This window comes from Xenopus tropicalis, chromosome 4, assembly GCF_000004195.4.
Source record: "Xenopus tropicalis strain Nigerian chromosome 4, UCB_Xtro_10.0, whole genome shotgun sequence".
NCBI classification, from domain to species: domain Eukaryota; kingdom Metazoa; phylum Chordata; class Amphibia; order Anura; family Pipidae; genus Xenopus; species Xenopus tropicalis.
This window is the reverse complement of record NC_030680.2, coordinates 152,015,644-152,035,789: the sequence shown is the minus strand read 5'-3', so window position 1 is coordinate 152,035,789 and position 20,146 is coordinate 152,015,644. Positions and strand designations below refer to the sequence as shown.

The 20,146-nt window shown below is 45.7% G+C and overlaps 1 protein-coding gene across 5 annotated transcripts in view; it reads left to right on the top strand.

The window, feature by feature from the left end:
- The window catches only part of phf2 (PHD finger protein 2), a 105,197-nt gene extending 87,998 nt beyond the window's left edge, over positions 1–17,199 (top strand). The window contains exons 19-22 of one of the 5 annotated variants that reach the window (XM_031901282.1): positions 5,162–5,257; positions 9,502–9,611; positions 12,410–12,662; positions 16,232–17,199. In XM_031901282.1, the coding sequence (XP_031757142.1) occupies positions 5,162–5,257; positions 9,502–9,611; positions 12,410–12,662; positions 16,232–16,320 (548 nt within the window). In that variant the 3' untranslated portion in view covers positions 16,321–17,199. The remainder of the gene's footprint in view (positions 1–5,161; positions 5,258–9,501; positions 9,612–12,409; positions 12,663–16,231) is intronic. The other 4 variants (XM_031901283.1, XM_031901284.1, XM_031901285.1 and 1 more) reach the window with 4 other exon arrangements.
- The last annotated feature ends 2,947 nt before the right edge of the window (positions 17,200–20,146 follow it).

The following is a 20,146-nucleotide window of genomic DNA, read 5'->3' as shown; positions in this document are numbered from 1 at the left end:
AGAGTGAGGGAAGTACCTACAGCGAGTGAGAGAGTGAGGGAAGTACCTACAGCGAGTGAGAGAGTGAGGGAAGTACCTACAGCGAGTGAGAGAGTGAGGGAAGTACCTACAGCGAGTGAGAGAGTGAGGGAAAGCGTCCTGTGAGGGAACCGGGAAGTACCTACAGCGAGTGAGAGAGTGAGGGAAGTACCTACAGCGAGTGAGAGAGTGAGGGAAGTACCTACAGCGAGTGAGAGAGGGAGGGAAAGTGTCCTGTGAGGGAACCGGGAAGTACTTACAGCGAGGGAAGTACTTACAGTGAGGGAAGTACTTACAGTGAGGGAAGTACTTACAGCGAGTGAGAGAGTGAGGGAAGTACCAACAGCGAGTGAGAGAGTGAGGGAAGTACCTACAGCGAGTGAGAGAGTGAGGGAAGTACCTACAGCGAGTGAGAGAGTGAGGGAAGTACTTACAGCGAGTGAGAGAGGGAGGGAAGTACCAACAGCGAGTGAGAGAGTGAGGGAAGTACCTACAGCGAGTGAGGGAAGTACCTACAGCGAGTGAGAGAGGGAGGGAAGTACCTACAGCGAGTGAGAGAGGGAGGGAAGTACCTACAGCGAGTGAGGGAAGTACCTACAGCGAGTGAGAGAGGGAGGGAAGTACCTACAGCGAGTGAGGGAAGTACCTACAGCGAGTGAGAGAGGGAGGGAAGTACCTACAGCGAGTGAGGGAAGTACCTAGAGCGAGTGAGAGAGTGAGGGAAGTACCTACAGCGAGTGAGAGAGTGAGGGAAGTACCTACAGCGAGTGAGAGAGGGAGGGAAGTACCTACAGCGAGTGAGAGAGGGAGGGAAGTACCTACAGCGAGTGAGAGAGTGAGGGAAAGCGCCCTGTGAGGGAACCAGGAAGTACTGAAAGCTAATTAAAATGGCGGGTATTTGGGCTGCTGAGGTCCCTGATCCGACAGGAAAATCAAACCTGCAATTGAGATTGGCCCAATTTTAGGCCAGATATTGCTCGGGTAGGCTCACTGGGGGGGCCCATACACAGGCAGATAAGCTGCTGAATCAGTTTGAAGGACCCAAATCAGCAGCTGAAATCTGCCCGTGTATGGCCGCCTTAAGGGAAAGTGCCCTGTGAGGTAACCGGGAGTTTCTCAGAGCACAGGAGGCCCAGACAGATAAGTAATTGCTCTTATACAAAGGTTTAAACTGGATTTTCTGAGGGAGGTGTAATTCCAAATTTATATGCAAGTTTTCTGGGAGAGAATAGTAATTGTTATTGGCTGTAGAGAGGGGTCTGGGTGAGGCAAAATAAACAGAATTCAACCACTGAGCCCCCATAGTTTGCGTACAGAGATTTCTAACCTTCTCTGTAGAAACTTCTTTCCTTCTGCACCGTCCTGTCAGTCTGAGCCTCGTGCCTTCAGCTGCTCCTTCACTCTCCTCTCAATATAAATATGGCAGTTTTGCTTAGTACCGAGTCCATGTAAATCCTGCCGGAGTCAGTCTGTGGGTGTCTCGGCCTTCGGAGAATGAGTTAATGAACTTTATGCCATTTAAGCAGCACCATTAACTCTGCCATTAAACACTCATTTTAGAGTAAAGTATCCAGTTCCCTTTGCCATTAATGCAGGATATTCCCCCATTTAGCTGTTAATAACCTGCTCCTGTCAGTGAAGAAAATCTTCCCCCCCCCCCACTGATTTACTTTAATGTTTATTCAGTACTGGATTTATATTTTGCAAATGTTTTGGCTTTGAGAAATGAAAGATTTCTTTTCTTTACTTTGCAATAACAACTCATATGACTGGAGTTCAGTTTGTGATCTGGAGAGAGAATGTTTGTACTATTTTCATACCCAGAAAGCAAAATTCCCTTCTATCAGTAAAGGAACAGTAAAGCTCTTGGACAAGCTGCTTCTATTTAAAACTGCTGGGTCTGATATGATATGTTTACATATATTTATTCTTCTTCTTCTTCTTCTTCTTCTTATTATTATTATAAGTACCAACATATCCTATAGCGCTGTATAGAGATTATACATCATCCCCATCTCTTCCTGCCCTATTGGAGCTTACAGTCCATGTAATATTCACACACTAAGGCCAGTTCATTAGGAGACAACCTGCCCGTATATATATATATATCTGTAACCTTGTTATGGGTGCCCCTGGAACTATAGCAGGGTGACTGTTACCCCAATGTTTCTATATATCTGTAACCTTGTTATGGGCTAAGGGGGCCCAGCCTGAAGGCCAGTTAGGGGGGGATTTGGGGTGAGTGCTTATTTGTGCCCTGGGTACCCCTGGAACTATAGCAGGGTGACTGTTACCCCAATGTTTCTATATATCTGTAACCTTGTTATGGGCTAAGGGGCCCAGCCTGAAGGCCAGTTAGGGGGGGATTTGGGGTGAGTGCTTATTTGTGCCCTGGGTACCCCTGGAACTATAGCGGGGTGACTGTTACCCCAATGTTTCTATATATCTGTAACCTTGTTATGGGCTAAGGGGGCCCAGCCTGAAGGCCAGTTAGGGGGGGATTTGGGGGCTTATTTGTGCCCTGGGTACCCCTGGAACTATAGCAGGGTGACTGTTACCCCAATGTTTCTATATATCTGTAACCTTGTTATGGGCTAAGGGGGCCCAGCCTGAAGGCCAGTTAGGGGGGGATTTGGGGTGAGTGCTTATTTGTGCCCTGGGTACCCCTGGAACTATAGCGGGGTGACTGTTACCCCAATGTTTCTATATATCTGTAACCTTGTTATGGGCTAAGGGGGCCCAGCCTGAAGGCCAGTTAGGGGGCATTGTTCCATAATCTATATATTCATACCTTAAGTCTACTAAATGTTAAATAAACTAAATAAGATTGCTTTGCCACCAATATGGATTTATGCAACTTAGTTTGGATCAAGTACAAAGCGCTGTATTATTATTATTATTACAGAGATAAAGTAAATCATTTTTAAAAATTAAAATTGTTTGCTTAAAATGGACTTTAAAATGGGCATTACGGTAATTTGGAGCTTTCTAAATAAAGGGATCTCTTACCTGTATTAATAATTCCCTTAATGGGGTGGTTCACCTTTGAGTTAACTTTTAGCATGATTTAGAGAGGGATATTCTGAGACAGTGTGCAGTTGGTCTTCATTTTTTATTATTTGTAGTTTTTTAATTATTTTGTTTTCGGTTGAGGAGTTTTCCAGTTTGGAGTTTCAGCAGTTATTTGGTTGCTAGGGACCAAGTTACCTTAGCGACCAGGGAGTGGTTTGGACGAGAGACCGTTTTATGAATAGGGGAGGGGCTGAATAGAAATTTACCAAAAGTAACATTAACAATAAAACTGTAGCCTCACAGAGCAATAGTGATAGGTAATTGTATAACATACTAAAAGTTAGCTAAAAGGTGAACTCCCCTTTAATCAAATAAAAAGGTAAAATGAATGAAGGAATAGTTGTCCTTTAAACCACAGATGTCAGGTAAATACATTGATTGTTTTGCTGTAGGATTGTTTTATAGCCCATAATGCTTTGTGAGACAATATTACAAACAGAATAGTCTGATCTCATTATCGTTAAAGAGGGGTTCAGTTACAGCCCCCTGTGTCAATCTGCTCCTCGGAGACAATACTTCATCCTTCTGCGCTTTAGATTAAATGCTGGTTATTCCATTAAATGAGGAGAAGTATTTGTATGTATGTATGTATGTATAACTTTATTTATAAAGCGCCACAAGGGGACGCAGCGCTGTACAGTCTTACAGAATACAAAATTACACACAGGGAGGATGAGTGATATAATAAATAAATACATATATGTGTATATATATAAGTGCCATGGGGTATGAGACACAGTAGGAAGGAGGTCCCTGCCCCGTAGAGCTTACAATCTAAGTGGTTGGGTAACATACAGGCACAAATTGGAAGGTAAGAGTGCATCAGGTATGGGCATTTGCCCTTAAGCGCAGGACTGGGCAAAGTAATGTTTTAGTGCCCCAGAAGGTAACAGCTGAGCTTTTTCCTAAAGAGAGTGGGTGAGTTTTCCCTACGGAGGGATTCAGGGATAGAGTTCCAGAGGTAAGGAGCTGCGAGATAGAACGGCGTTTCACTTACAAGGCATCGGATGAGGGGCCCCTCAGTTACATTGGCAGTGCAGGAAAGTGAGATTGAAAGATCTGGGGGGCATCGAGGGGTCCATACAAGTGCAGCCATGTTGGCTAAGGGAAAGCGTAGGGGCAGATGGGTACCAGGTATCATCTATGAGAAGCAATTAGGGCAGAGAAAGTATCTTATCTACTACCTACCTCTCTTCCTAAAAAGTGATACTTGCCCTTTAGTGGTCATATTGTCCATGGGTTGAGCCTTTACTCTGGTTATAGGACTTTCCTATACTTCACTTAGTGTCAGTCATGCAGATCCGCCATCTTGGCACAGAAATGATCCCCTGGTGTATACACAGATTAGCCCAGCACTCACGCGCCTGGGTAGAGTGGGGCACTGAGACAGTTTTGCAATTGGCCTCCATTTGCATTATATTTATATTAGAGTGACCCTCTAAAGGTCCCCATACACGGGCCGATTCTAGCTGCTGATATGGGCCCCTTAGACCGATTTGGCAGCTAATCGGCCCATGTATGGGCACTACCAACGGGCCTGCCCAACCGATATCTGGCCTGAAATCGACCAGATCTCGATCGGGCAGGTTTAAAAATCTAGTCGGATCGGAGACCGCATCAGCTCGTTGATGCAGTCCCCGAACCGACTTTGCCTATAGCCATCGTAATAATTCGATCGATTGGCCCCAGGGCCAAATGATCAAATTAGCCTGGATTCTCAAGATATCGGCCACCCGTAGGTGGGGGATATCGGGAGAAGATCCACTCGCTTGGTGACATCGCCAAGTGAGTGGATCTTAAGGTGTATGGGGACCTTAAATCATACTTTCAAGAAAGATAATTAAACCAAAATGAAAAAATAAATGAACTGTCTCAGGATATCCGTGTCTCTATTCTAGGAAAAAGTCCTTTTTACTATAAAGCCATAGAATTCCTATAACTGTAAGCTCTTTAGGTTAGGAACCAGGCCCAGCTCTGTGCCCCCTTGATAGACCCGGTGGCCCTAGATGTTGCTGTCGAATTTCTAACGTGGCTAAAGACTATCCAATAATGCTGGTCTCTCTTTGTGTAGTTTACCCATCTCTAGAATCAGATGAAGATAATCCAGTGTTCAAATCTCGAGCAAAGAAGCGAAAGTGTTCTGACGATGCCCCTTATAGCCCCACAGGTGAGCCTTGTGTTTCTGTCATTCCTCAATAAGAGCTTTTGTCATTGGCTAGTGGAGTTGATTACTCTTAACCGTCCTGTTTGTGAAGATCCAGTTGGTTATACTGAAGGAAGGACTTTTTAAGGTATTTTATATATTAAACTTACTGTGCCGGCCCAGAGGTTCAGTAGCCCCATAACGATAATGACCCAGTCCAGATCCCCGGCAGCTCCCTATGTTCTGATCTTGTTGGGCCATGTATGTCAGTGGCACTGTACTGTTTATTGTGAGTGGGCCTGAAGCCCAGTGTGAATCAGCAGAAAGGAACATAAGGAGCTTCCGGGGGCATCTTCTGAGGCAGAAGAGCTTTAGTTCTCCTTTAAACGAGGGTAGAGATAGGAGACTTGCTTAGTGATGAGCTTTACACATAAATATGTTCTTTCCAAGTCTGCGGTTACAGATGTATGTAGGGATGTAGACGGAGGGATCAACCAAGGCCTCTATTACACACCCTACGGGTATTAGCAATCTCTTCTAGTCAGCAGCTCAGGGTTGATATGACTGTGTATTTAATCATCTCTCAGCATGTTCTGGCCAATTACAGCCATAGCTCTAGGTCACTCTAGGGCAATGACTGCTCCTCCCAGTTACCTACTGGCTCCAGCTATGAAGGGGGCATCATACAGTGACACCCACATTACCCCACTTATGGTTGCTCTGCTCCATGCTAGTAGGGGAAGGAGGCACTCAGATGGGAAGATGAGAACAAAGGTAAGGGCAGACAAAGGAAAGGCAAAATGGAAAACATGGTAGGGAGAGGGGGGAATATGGAAAGGGAGGGACGATGAGTGAGGCTACACATAGCTCTGGACTGAGATCCAAAACAGGCTCTGGCTTTTCAAGTACATTGAGGCCCAAACTGCCTTCCACTGGCCCAATAAATAGTAACTGTCTATGGCATACCTCCCAACTGGGCCGATTTTCATGGTACAGGCCCAAATGTAACAGCTCAGGCCGCAGTTCGGGATTCTTAATGAAAAGCCCCTCATTTCCCTTTGATCTCCTGCACTGAGCGCCCAAAAAAGATACAAAGTTTCTCAAATGTAATGACATAAGGGGGCTTTTGGCAGAGCCCAGAATACTTAGCCCATGCACAAGTGTAACTAATAAGCTAAACAGGTCTCTTGGGGTAACTGAGACTCGCAGCTTAAAGGGCAACTTCACCTTCAGAATTGTGTTCAAACTTCATATAAACTGCCAAATTTCGTAAAATGGGTGTGGTATTTAGGGGGTGTGGTCACAGAAAAATGGGCGTGGTCACAATCCCCATTCAGTTGGGGAAAGTCGAAAAAGGGGAGAAGGAGACCAATACAAAAAGAAGGATAAAAGGGGTGGAGGAGAGATAAGCGAGCAGACGAGGGAGGGAAAAGAAAGGAGAGAGCTTAGAGTTTATACCTTATGGTTTTATTTTTTCGTTATTTACAACCTTTGCAAATTGTACAATAACATTAGTGCTGAGCCCCCCCAATACACACTCAGTACATACCATAACATTACTGTGCTTCTGTATGAGGCCATGTATCCTGATTGGCCAATGAAAACACTGGATATTTTTGTGCTCCACCCACGAGAGGCAGTACTTGCTTATTAGGGGTGGCAGGTATGAGAATATTATTCCCCGGACAATCGCCCCATAGTTTGATCTAAGCCAGAGGCCACAAGGGGGTGCAGAGGAATCACCGGCAGTTCTGAACAAAGAATGTGCTGTGGGGCCCCTAAGCTTACACTTTTATTCCCAGTGAGACTAAAATGTATTTATTGGTGTTCCGGCACAGAGGGACGGTGCAAGTGTAGCAGAGGGATGCCGGATAGGAAGCATGGGCTGAGGCAGATGGAACAAAACCACCCACCTTTAGAAATGTCTAAACACCAGAGAACTTGTGTTACAGAATAATCCGGTTTTATTTCAGTTTAGGGAAAATAATGAATGGGGCCTAGTACTGTCCAATACATGCTTTATGGGGCTTTACTTGCTGTTATTTCATGTCTGCAAGATGCTTTGTTCAGCTTTTATTGCTTGGAATAGCGAGCCAGCATTACGCCATGTTCATGAGTTCTTGCCCAGAGAGCGCTGCTTAGAGTTCCTGGAGGAGCTTTTCTAAATCCACTCACAGCAATGGGGGCTATTGGTCACATGTATAAAGCCCCGTTTTCTGCTGAACATTTACAAAGAAATGTGAGTTCATGGAATATTTTCCTTTATCTTCCCTTGGAAATGTGATTGACATGTGACTGCCTAACCCCATGTGACTGAGGCTGAGACTGCAGAAGGCCCCTTTAAGAGTGAAGACACACAGAGCTACTTAGTAGCAGCTACTAAATGCCAGAATATCCCCTGCCATAGACATTACTGAGAATTCCCTCTGCTAAACTCACATAGAGACAATTATCAGTAAATGATCAGCATTTTTGTAGCCATGACAAGTAGCTGCTACTAGTAGCTCCGTGTGTCTTCACCTTAAAACCTCGACCAAAATGGAGTTTATCAGTTTATCTGCACTGAAGCTGGAGTTTGACTAGTGGAGTCAGAGTTTGGCTAGTTGGGTGAGGATTAGGCAAGTGGAGCCAGGACTAGTTAACTGGAGCTAGTGTTCAGCTAGTGGAGTTCATCAGTTTATCTGCATTGAACTAAAGTTTGGCCAGTGGAGAGATGGTTAGGCTAGTGCAATATATGTTAGTTAGGCTAGTGGGGCCGGACTTCAGCTAGAATAATAAAGGGTTATGTAACGGCAATCTGGTTTAGGCTAGTTGAACACAGGTTAGGCAAGTGCACTCTGGGTTAAGATAGTGGATGTGATCCTTTCCTGACTGCATGCATTGGCTGCCATTATGATCTGACTGTTAGCCCAAGGGCCAAACGATTATATCAGAGCGATATTGTCCAGCTCCAGGTGAGCATATCTAGATTAGTATAGTGGGGCCAGAGGGATGTTACTGGGGTGAGGATTAGGTAAATGTAATCTGGGTTAGGCTAGGAAAGAGAGGGTTAGGCTAGTGGAGAGGGGGTTAGGCTAGTGGAGAGAGGGTTAGGCTAGTGGAGAGAGGGTTAGGCTAGTGGAGAAGGGGTTATGCTAGTGGAGAGAGGGTTAGGCTAGTGGAGAGAGGGTTAGGCTAGTGGAGAGAGGGTTAGGCTAGTGGAGAGAGGGTTAGGCTAGTGGAGAGAGGGTTAGGCTAGTGGAGAAGGGGTTATGCTAGTGGAGAGAGGGTTAGGCTAGTGGAGAGAGGGTTAGGCTAGTGGAGAGAGGGTTAGGCTAGAGGGTTAGGCTAGTGGAGAAGGGGTTAAGCTAGTGGAGAGAGGGTTAGGCTAGAGGGTTAGGCTAGTGGAGAGAGGGTTAGGCTAGTGGAGAGAGGGTTAGGCTAGAGGGTTAGACTAGTGGAGAGAGGGTTAGGCTAGTGGAGAGAGGATTAGGCTAGTGGAGAGAGGGTTAGGCTAGGGGGCTAGGCTAGTGGAGAGAGGGTTAGGCTAGTGGAGAGAGGGTTAGGCTAGTGGAGAGAGGGTTAGGCTAGTGGAGAGAGGGTTAGGCTAGTGGAGAGGGGTTAGGCTAGTGGAGAGAGGGTTAGGCTAGTGGAGAGGGGGTTAGGCTAGTGGAGAGAGGGTTAGGCTAGTGGAGAGAGGGTTAGGCTAGTGGAGAGGTTAGGCAAGGGAGGGGGTTAGGCTAGTGGAGAGGGGGTTAGGCTAGTGGAGAGAGGGTTAGGCTAGTGGAGAGGGGGTTAGGCTAGTGGGAGAGAGGGTTAGGCTAGTGGAGAGAGGGTTAGGCTAGTGGAGAGGGGGTTAGGCTAGTGGAGAGGGGGTTAGGCTAGTGGAGAGAGGGTTAGGCTAGTGGAGAGGGGGTTAGGCTAGTGGAGAGAGGGTTAGGCTAGTGGAGAGAGGGTTAGGCTAGTGGAGAGAGGGTTAGGCTAGTGGAGAGGGGGTTAGGCTAGTGGAGAGAGGGTTAGGCTAGTGGAGAGAGGGTTAGGCTAGTGGAGAGAGGGTTAGGCTAGTGGAGAGAGGGTTAGGCCAGCCTAATACTTTCCTTTTCAGTGTGAAATTTACCTCCTGTTCCCTCCCAAGTTGGTAGAGTTGTTGCAGTTGGCACAGTTGGTAGAGCTGGCACAGTTGGTAGAGTTGGCACAGTTGGTAGAGTTGGCACAGTTGGTAGAGTTGTTGCAGTTGGTACATGCCTATGATATTTGTACTTAGCTCCTTTCCAACTGTTCACCTTCAGCGAGAGTCGCTCCTTCGATACCCCGACAAGACAGACCTGTCCGGGAAGGTACGAGAGTGGCATCTATTGAAACAGGCCTGGCAGCCGCGGCGGCAAAGCTGTCTCAGCAGGTGAGCCCCCCGAATGCTCCCTTATGTGCCCCCAGTCATGGGAAATAGACACCTATCAGCCTTTTGCTCACATAAACCCCCCCCCCCAGGGTCTTGCTGCTTCCAAAGAATTCTGCCCCGGGACAGAAAAAAATGCCACTTGCACCTGTTATTCTGCCAAATCCCACTGCCCTGGGGGTTAATGCTGTCACGGTACCACTCTCCCTTCTACTGACCCCCCCAGTGTCGGACTGGAACCCCAGGGCCCACCAGAAAACCTTACGCTATGGGCCCACTCTCTACAATATTCCCACAATGCTGCAGGGCTAACAGGCATTTGGATTCCTATTGCAGTGACAGTGTAGGGGGCGCAGTTGCTTTATGGGGTTCACACTCAAACAGCTGTAACAGGTATGTTGTTCACCTTTAAATTAACTCTTAGTATAATGCAGAGAGTGATATTCTGAGACAGTTTGCGACTGGTCTTCATTTTTAGTTTCTAGGTTATTTTATTTTCAGCAGCTCTCCAATTTGGAGTTTTAGCAGCTATTTGGTTGCTACGGTCCAAGTTACCTTAGCAACCAGGGAGTGGTTTGGATGTAGGGTTGCCACCTGTCCGGTTTTGACCCAGACAGCCCAGTTTTTGGAAGGGCTGCCTGGAACAAAATTGCCTGCCCCATTTGATAGGAAGAGGAAGGCTAATAATTAAAAACTATACAAAATAAACAATGAAGACCAATTGAAAAGATATTTAGAATTGGCCATTCAGTCATAAATCTGCCCCTTGATTTTTTTTTAATTTCTTGCAACAGTGCAGCTTTGCTGTCTGGTTGCTAGGGTAAGTGAACCTAGAATCCTGGTATAGGGATGACATGTTGGGAATAGATCAAAACCTGAACAGGAAACAGTAAAATAAGAAATAATAACCATTGGGTCCACAGTGACTGACCCCCAGCAATTTGATGCAGAATAAAAAAAAAACAAATAATAAAAAAAAACTAAATAAAAAATAGTTATAAAAATGTGACTTATTACACTGACCCATTACACTGCTCTCAGGCAGAACCTTCTTCAGTCCGATGCCTGAGGCTGGAATTCTGGAATTACATCTCTTTCCTAACATTTATTCCATCATTCCCATCAATTTTAGTTACTGGAGGCTGAGAGTTACAGGACCAATGCTGAGTCAGGATGGAATTGTGTGACAGTTGCTAGGGATAGGAAGCCATAGCCACTCCTGTTGTTAATAAACTCCCAGTATTGCCTATTGGGGAAGCTCATTGTGATTGTGAGTATAATTGGTGGGATATAGTCAGGCAGATTGACATGGGAGACTGTATATTAAAAACTCCATCCCGCTGGCTCTTAGGGGTGACAAGTGGGTGTGGCCTGCAGGCGTTGCTAAGTAAGTGCACTGGTGCAACTGACATTTTTTTTCTGGGATGAGCAAGTTAAAGAGGAGCTAAACCCCAAAAACAGGCCTCTTTGTAATGCGGAACTGGAGTATATATATATATAATAGAGGAATATAGTTTACCCACAGCAGGTTATATCTGGGGAGCATGGGATGTGCCCCCCCCCCCTCAGTACCTACCTAAATACCCGTGCCCCTCTCCCCCCCTCAGTACTTACCTAAATACCCCTTGAGTCATGATACAGTACTACTATACTTCATCCTATTAATCTTACAGACATTAATGGGGCGATATCATAGGGCACTCATGCGAAAAATGACTAGAGCCCTAGCTTACTCATTATATACGTGTGCTTAATGACTGAGCGCTGCCACCCACTACTACACCCACTGCTACACCCACTGCTAGCGCTGCCACCCACTGCTACACCCACTGCTACACCCACTACTAGCGCTGCCACCCACTGCTACACCCACTGCTAGCGCTGCCACCCACTGCTACACCCACTGCTACACCCACTGCTAGCGCTGCCACCCACTGCTACACCCACTGCTACACCCACTGCTACACCCACTGCTACACCCACTGCTAATGTTACCACCCACTGCTACACCCACTACTACACCCACTACTACACCCACTGCTACACCCACTGCTACACCCACTACTACACCCACTACTACACCCACTGCTAATGTTACACCCACTGCTACACCCACTACTACACCCACTACTACACCCACTACTACACCCACTGCTACACCCACTACTACACCCACTGCTAATGTTACCACCCACTGCTACACCCACTGCTACACCCACTACTACACCCACTGCTACACCCACTGCTAATGTTACCACCCACTGCTACACCCACTACTACACCCACTACTACACCCACTGCTACACCCACTACTACACCCACTACTACACCCACTGCTAATGTTACCACCCACTGCTACACCCACTACTACACCCACTGCTACACCCACTACTACACCCACTGCTAATGTTACCACCCACTGCTACACCCACTGCTACACCCACTACTACACCCACTGCTACACCCACTACTACACCCACTACTACACCCACTACTACACCCACTACTACACCCACTGCTACACCCACTACTACACCCACTACTACACCCACTACTACACCCACTACTACACCCACTACTAGTTAAATTTCAGTTTGGGCAGAGACAGAATTTAAATACAATAAAAATACACAAAACAATGTAACATAAATAATTCTAGAAACCAACTGCAAATTCTTAGCGTTTTGTTTGCAGCACTGAGGCAGGGCGAGGCCTTGATAGATACCCTAGATGAGCGCTGACCATTTCCTCGTTAGGTAGGAGGAAGGTTCTCATGGTGATAATGATTTGCTTCCTTAAAGGAGGATCAAAAGCCCAAGAAGAAAAAGACTTCCAAAAAGAAGCTCTCACCCAACATGCCAAATGCGCTTTGTCAGGAAGGCAGCTCCTCTCCCGAGGTCTCACTGAGTGGCCCCACTGACCATGAGTACACGGCCGGTGCAAGCACGTTTGGTGTGGCCCAAGTAAACAGAGGCCCTCAGCCCATGGCCCCCGGGGTCTTCCTCACACAAAGGAGACCGTCAGCGTCTTCTCCGAATAACTCAGCTGCCAAAGGTAACCCTCCTCCTCCTCCTCCTGAGCGCGGACTTGTGTGTTTGTGGTACCTGTGTGAGTGTGCGCTCCGGGGAGAGCTGCTCCTAGGTGTAGATTTTCTTCTGTCCCAGCCCAGAGGCCCAGCAGCCCTATAGCAGTAATGACCCAGGCCTTCAGAGTTGCCCCCAGCTGCCCCCCATCTTGGATCTTGTTAGGCCATCTGTTGTGTGTCAGTGGCACTGCACGTGCTCAGTGGGCTGTTGGGGAGGAGCTAAGCTTAGGGGGTGTTGGAAATCATCAAGCAGAAAGTGAGGGCTCATCGGCCATAGAAGCTGTTGCTACAGGGCTGAGTATGGATCAGTTGTGATGCAGACTGCACTGCCTTCTATGCTGCCATGTAATGGGAATCTGATAGTCTGTTTCCCCAAAATACATGCTTAACCCTATGATGTCTGTTCCCTTAACCCTATGATGTCTGTCCTCTTAACCCTACGATGTCTGTTCCCTTAACCCTATGATGTCTGTTCCCCTTCTTTGCTTTTGTCATTTCCTCATAGGGCTTTGATCCCAACTTATTGGGCCCAAGGAAACTGATGTGCAAGCCTGTGGCCTATTGGCCGTTCACCTGATTGTAAGACTTGCAGGACTTACTCTGGGAACTGAGCTTGTTCTTTTCCTTTAGCAAATATGTGATATTAAAGGGGATTGTGTGAAAAACAACATTGTGCCTATGAGTTGTACTCTTCTAACTATAGAAGGAATGGGCTTTAAAAAGTAGTGTTTTGGCCTCCAAAATCCCCACTAGCCCCGCCCATCTGTTCCACTTCCTGCTGCCTCCTTTCCCAGGCTGTGTAGGGGGGGCGGCGGCACTGTAGGATAGGAACCAATCAGCAGCTAGGCTGACCTGATAGGGAACTGTGCTTGCTGCAGGGCTGTGATTGGCTCTCCCCCTCCTACTGTGCTTCTGGCAGGGACCATTAGGACACGCCCACCCCTCATATGAAACCCAGACAGGGACCTGAGAGGATCTATAGGGAGCCCCAATAAAGGGGCCATTGTTACAGATAGGGTTAATGTTTAGCCCAAAGGGAAACCAGCACCGGATATTATTCATAACTGCCTACAGGGTTAGGGGGTTCCATTTATCCAATATGTCTCCTTTAACTGCTAATGTGGCACTTATTATTAAAGTGATAGTTACACAGTCATGAGAGGTGCAGGCCAGCACTGTTCAACCCTTTTCATTTATGGGTGAGTTGGGTGAGAGTGTATTCAGTAACCTACAGACTTATTCTGGAGCCCAAGAGCCGGCCGTATAATTCAAGTGTGGCCCCCCAGCCGCTCAGCCCTGATTATACGGGAATATGAAATGCCCTCCAGCAACAAAACATGTTAAAATGTTCCAGTTGTTCTTAGTTACAGTTGAGGTGGGATTTATTGTGTGACTTCAAATTCACAGTGATATCATACGAGCTTTGTGCTTATTAAGTATTGGATTTAGCACTATACAGTTTGCTGTACCCAGTTATATAGTGATCCATAACATAATCCTGATATTGTATCAGTGCATATTCTGGCAAAGTTGGGCTTCTGTAACTTACAGGTATAGGGTACATTATCCGGAAACCCATTATCCATTATTACACTGTCCTATTGGGTTTATTTAATGGTTAAATTATTCCCTTTTCTCTGTAATAATAAAACAGTACCTGTACTTGATCCCAACTAAGATATAATTACCCCTTATTGGGGGCAGAACAGCCCTATTGGGTTTATTTAATGGTTAAATGATTCCCTTTTCTCTGTAATAATAAAACAGTACCTGTACTTGATCCCAACTAAGATATAATTACCCCTTATTGGGGGCAGAACAGCCCTATTGGGTTTATTTAATGGTTAAATGATTCCCTTTTCTCTGTAATAATAAAACAGTACCTGTACTTGATCCCAACTAAGATATAATTACCCCTTATTGGGGGCAGAACAGCCCTATTGGGTTTATTTAATGGTTAAATTATTCCCTTTTCTCTGTAATAATAAAACAGTACCTGTACTTGATCCCAACTAAGATATAATTACCCCTTATTGGGGGCAGAACAGCCCTATTGGGTTTATTTAATGGTTAAATGATTCCCTTTTCTCTGTAATAATAAAACAGTACCTGTACTTGATCCCAACTAAGATATAATTACCCCTTATTGGGGCAGAACAGCCCTATTGGGTTTATTTAATGGTTAAATGATTCCCTTTTCTCTGTAATAATAAAACAGTACCTGTACTTGATCCCAACTAAGATATAATTACCCCTTATTGGGGCAGAACAGCCCTATTGGGTTTATTTAATGGTTAAATGATTCCCTTTTCTCTGTAATAATAAAACAGTACCTGTACTTGATCCCAACTAAGATATAATTACCCCTTATTGGGGCAGAACTAAAACTCCATAATTTCTTTTTTTTTTTCAAATTCAACTACATTTGTTTTCCCAAATGTCTGATATTTACTAAAAAAAGGGAAAAGTTGCAAAAAACTTGACTTTTTCGAATTGTCACTACGGACAAAACCCACCGAAATCTCTAGTTTTGAGACAAAAGAGAATTGTCGGATTCGGATTATTAGCTGTTTAGACGCAGAGTAAATCTTGTACAAGTTACAGCATTTTTTCTCCGTGACTTTTTTAAAAAAAAAAAATCAGAATCAAGTTTAAAATTAAAAATCAATGATTAGTAAATGAGCCCCTTAAAGTATGGAATTCCAAATTACAGAAAGACCTCTTATCCGGAAAACCCCAGGTCCCGAGCATTCTGGGTAACAGGTCCCATACCTGTACATGTCCCTGATGGACAGAAGAGCAAGAGGGGCCACAGAAATAAAGAGACAATAATTCCTATGATGCCCTGGGACAGAGACAGATCTTTGGGGTGCAGTTGTGGGAAGTGAGAGACCCGGATATAGAGGAGCTGATGACCCCCCCCCCAGTCCTCACTGATACCCCCATGTGTGTCCCTGAGGTTTTGCTCATACCAGTTTGTTATGGGTCTATTGCCATTTACTTCCTGAGTCTCTTACTGACTTCATTCTGAGCTTCCAGGAAAGGTGCAAATGACTGGGCGCAGGGGGGGCACCCAGAGTAACCAATCACTACCCTCCTACCCCCGGCTCTTCTTCTTTATACAATGCACTGGGGTATGTTCATGTAGAGCCGCCATCTTTGTTTTATTGGGGCTTCCTGGTTTCCCTTGTGCCAATGCCAGTCGGGCTAATTCTCTGTATGGGACTCAGTGTGTTTTACCACTTCTCTTACTATTTCCCTTACTACAAGTGTATTTTATCCTCCCCTCTGAGTGATACAGGGAGCAGGTGGGATGTGATTGGGCAGAGGGGGAATCCCAGTGATTGGGTCGATCTCAGACCTTGGGCAGCGCTAGAGCTTTGGCCGCTGCTCTTCATATGGTGCCCGTATCTCTGTATTGAGCCCGAGGCTCTGCCCAAGGGGGCAAATTGCAATTCTTTCCTCCCTTCTATAGGTTATCGCTAGTATTGTTTTCCTATACTTAATATATGAATCTTTTGTATTAATATCATTTCAGGTAAACGTACAAAAAAAGGCATGGCCACAGCAAAACAGAGGCTTGGGAAGATTCTGAAAATCCATCGGAACGGCAAACTCCTCCTTTAGTGTTGCTAACAGCGGGACCTCTACCCCCCCCCCCCCAAAGCTCACGGATTAACGAGCTGGGAGACTAATTGCTGAGCTGTAGGACTGCGGCGGAACTCTGCAACCTGCTGGCAACAGTCACATTTCTGCCACCACTTTAATAAGTCTTTATAAAATTCCAGCAGCCGAACGTGTACAGAAAACTGCTCGAGATATTTTTAATATTAACGTCCTTTATCAGATCTCCGTGTCCGGGAAAGGGATCGCGTCCGGCTTTGGGAGAGGATCCTTTTACCCTCGGGCGACGTATAAGCGAAATGCACCAATTTTTGTTTTTTTTTTTAATTCAAAATATATTCCGTACGGAGCATCAACTTGTAAAACCCATCGTATCTGATCAGGACGCATGATGTCTCTCATACGCCGGGTGTCCGCGGCCGTAGGAAAATAGAATATTCGTGTGCCGCGTATCATCAGTGACTCGTGAAGTAGCCGTGTTCCCATCTGCTACTGCATTATCCCCAAGATCAATGTTGTGTGGTGACTTTCTTGGTTCCTTTCCACGGCCCAGAGCCCAGTTAGACCGTATACACCTTCTCTCTAGAGCCCTCACAGCCAGATCCTGTTGGGTGTCACTGGGTCCCTTACTGCAATATTGGGAGAGGGTTGTTGCCAAAAAAAGGGACATTTTTGTTTCATAGACGGCTCCCAAAGAGCCACACGTGGAAGGTCCATGTTACAGGGGAAACGTCAGAAAGGTGAGACGTGGGTATATCCATAGGTGGTAGCCTAGAATCCCGGACATTCAGGTACCAAATTAGCTAATATAGATGAGGTTACAATGACTATCACTCCAGCGGAGACGGCAAAAAACAGCACCATTGGTCCCAAAGAGACTGCTGATCTAGAGAACCATGTTCCATGGTAATAACCCAAGTCTGTGGTTGTGTGTAGGGTTGGGCATGTCTCTAAGTAACAGTCTAATGCATATATATATATATATATATATATATTACACGCGCCCCTTGTAGTCAAGTCTACTCGTTTAGGCCCAGAATCCAGCTAATCACTAGTTACGGCACAGGACTACGTTTATGCAAGATAACTTGTTTGTATCAGTAGTGACCAGTCTACCCTGCAACGCTTGTGTACATGCCAACCGTTTCACCAACATGGCAGCTCCTCCTCTGTTAGATTTTGGGGCCCAGAGGCCTAGTTGGCACGGAGAGACTATGCGGCATACGTGAGTTTAGGCAGAAGCAGTATTATCCTACATACAAGGCAAAACCCGCTGGTCTTGGGAGGAGGCCTTCATGCCAAGTATGGTTTGCGGCCATGGTTACCAAATTACATATGGCGGCTGTCAAGCAAATATAGCAATTGGTGAGTGCAATGAGCCCCAAATCTGTTTGGTAATATTCTCCCAAAAGAGTGATTAATGGACAAGTAATATGGATAGAAATGGCGGTGCCTTGGCTTTTCATTTGAAGGCTGCACCTTTGCCAAACAGATGCATTGTGGGATGTTCCTTACACTGCCAATTGAAAAGCCAAACTTCTTTCCGCACCAAACCATCGCCGGAGTGAGACGTTCTGGTCGATGTGCCTCAATCCAACAGGAACAGGCTGCCCGGTAACCTATGCACCCAGATCAGGAGCTCTGATTGGCAGAACCTTGTTACTGAGCCCTTACCCCCTACTGACGCTCATGTAGGCAGCACATAAAGCAATAGTTCATTGGGCGCTGTAAGACTAGTTAGGCGCTATAGGGAGCTCTTGGGTATTCATGTTGGCGCTTTGGCTTCTCATTGGATGTTCAGCATTTTATTCGCCTGTTTTTATCTCACAACGTCCTTAATGTTCAGCAGAACCTTGTGGGTTTGTCGATTTCTTCCTCGGCCCAAAGTGATTGGACTGTCAGTGGGTAGGACTTGTGAGTTAAAGGGGTTGGTCACCTTTAACTTGTGTTATAGCCTATTCTAAGCAACTTTTCCATTGGTCTTTATTATCATTTCTTCTGACTCTTTCCAGTGTTTAAACAGGGGTCACTGACCCCGGCAGCCAAAAATAAGTACAATTTTAATATTATTATGACCTATTTTTCTATACAGGTTCCTCCCCTATTCATATACCAGTCTCTCATTCAAACCACTCCTTAGTTGCTAAGCTAATTTTAACCCTAGCAACCAGATAGCTGCTCTCCAAACTGGAAAGTTGCCGAGCAAAACATGAAATATTTAAAAAAACTACAAATAAAAAATGAAGACCAATTGTCTTAGAATATTACATCATACTAACAGTTAACCCATAGGTGAACATCCCCTTTAACCTTATTGGTCAGTATGCTAGTAGGAGGGGCATGTTGCATATAGTTGAAGGGACCAGTGGAAGCTACAGAGCAATATGGCTTCTCGTTGTACAGCGGGGGCCCTTAGTGACCACGTGTTAAAGGGATACTGACACCAGAGACTGAGCTCCTATTATAACATGAGCTTTAGCATTTGCCATAGAAGTATTTACTGATGCTTTCCCATTACCTATCTGATCCCCCTATGAGGGGGGCGGCTATATTCTGTCCATTATTATTATCTTGAAGAGTTTTTGAGTGTCAGTATCACTTTACGTGAGGTTACGGCGCAGTTTTGCCTCTCACTGCCAGAATGTTACTGGCACATAGGGGGTCAGCCCAACCGGCTGTGTGTCCCATGCTAGAGCCAGAGTAACAGTCTCGCTTCATGGACTTTGTATTGCGCTGTAACCTCATTTCACACAGCGGTGAGAAACAGCTTCACTTTGGCGACTTAGAAAAGAAAATGGCAGCCTTTTTCATACCCACCATCTTTATCGCTTCACACACACTACAGGATTGGCCTTTTACGCTTTTATTTACCCACAGGCACCCGGTTCACTCCATCGATGGTTCCGAAAGAGAAAAGGTGGCAGAAATTGTGTCCGGTCCTATTAGCACTTACACAAACACACTCCTGTCCCGCCTCTCCGCCATGTTCCGCTCAGCTGCCCCGCCCCTATAACTGCCCCCCATGACACAATATCTGACTGATTCTACACAAATAGCGCAGGCTGCCCAGTACTTCTAACGACTCGCGGACTGGCAATGTGATTGGGCCCCGGCGCAAGGATCCGGCGTAGGGATACGTACACCCGTCTGCACAAGGGGAAAAAAAAGCACTTACGGAGCTTTGATTGTTTCTCAGGCAACTGGCGATCTCTTTCCTTTCCCGTATTTACGTAGAATGTAGCCTGTAAATAGCTTTTTCAATACTTTTCCCTTTATATTTTTGTTTTTTTTTTACAAAATACCCGTAGAGACTCCATTTTGTTTTTATTTAGAAGCGCCGCCATTTTACATTTATACGGAATTTTTGCCGGGGACGAGAGACCGTTGGGTTTCAGTTGTGAATATTTTCATTTCCGTTTTTGAGACAAAATTTAAAAATGAAAAAAAAAAATCAAATAAAAAAGGAAAGATTTGCCTGATAAACAAGGGGCGTGGGTGCAGCCGTGGGTGCTGTCGGAAACACAGGATGATGGGAGATGATTGCGAGTTCTTCAGTCGAATACCAGCGCTCGTTACTCGTTACCCCCAGGGGACGCGGTTACTTTAATAGCACCTTGTGAAGTATTTCTGTGTTTTGTGACGATGTAATTTATTAATGTTTGTAGCATTTTCTATCTGTTTCTATACACCGGTGTGTGACCGTCTCGCTACAGGAAACAATGGAGGCCTTATTGTTATTATTAATAACCTCGATATTCTCTTCTAACGATACGTTAGTGTGGCCCCGCCCCCCAGCAGGAAGCTGCCCCCCCACTCAGTGTACCCCCAT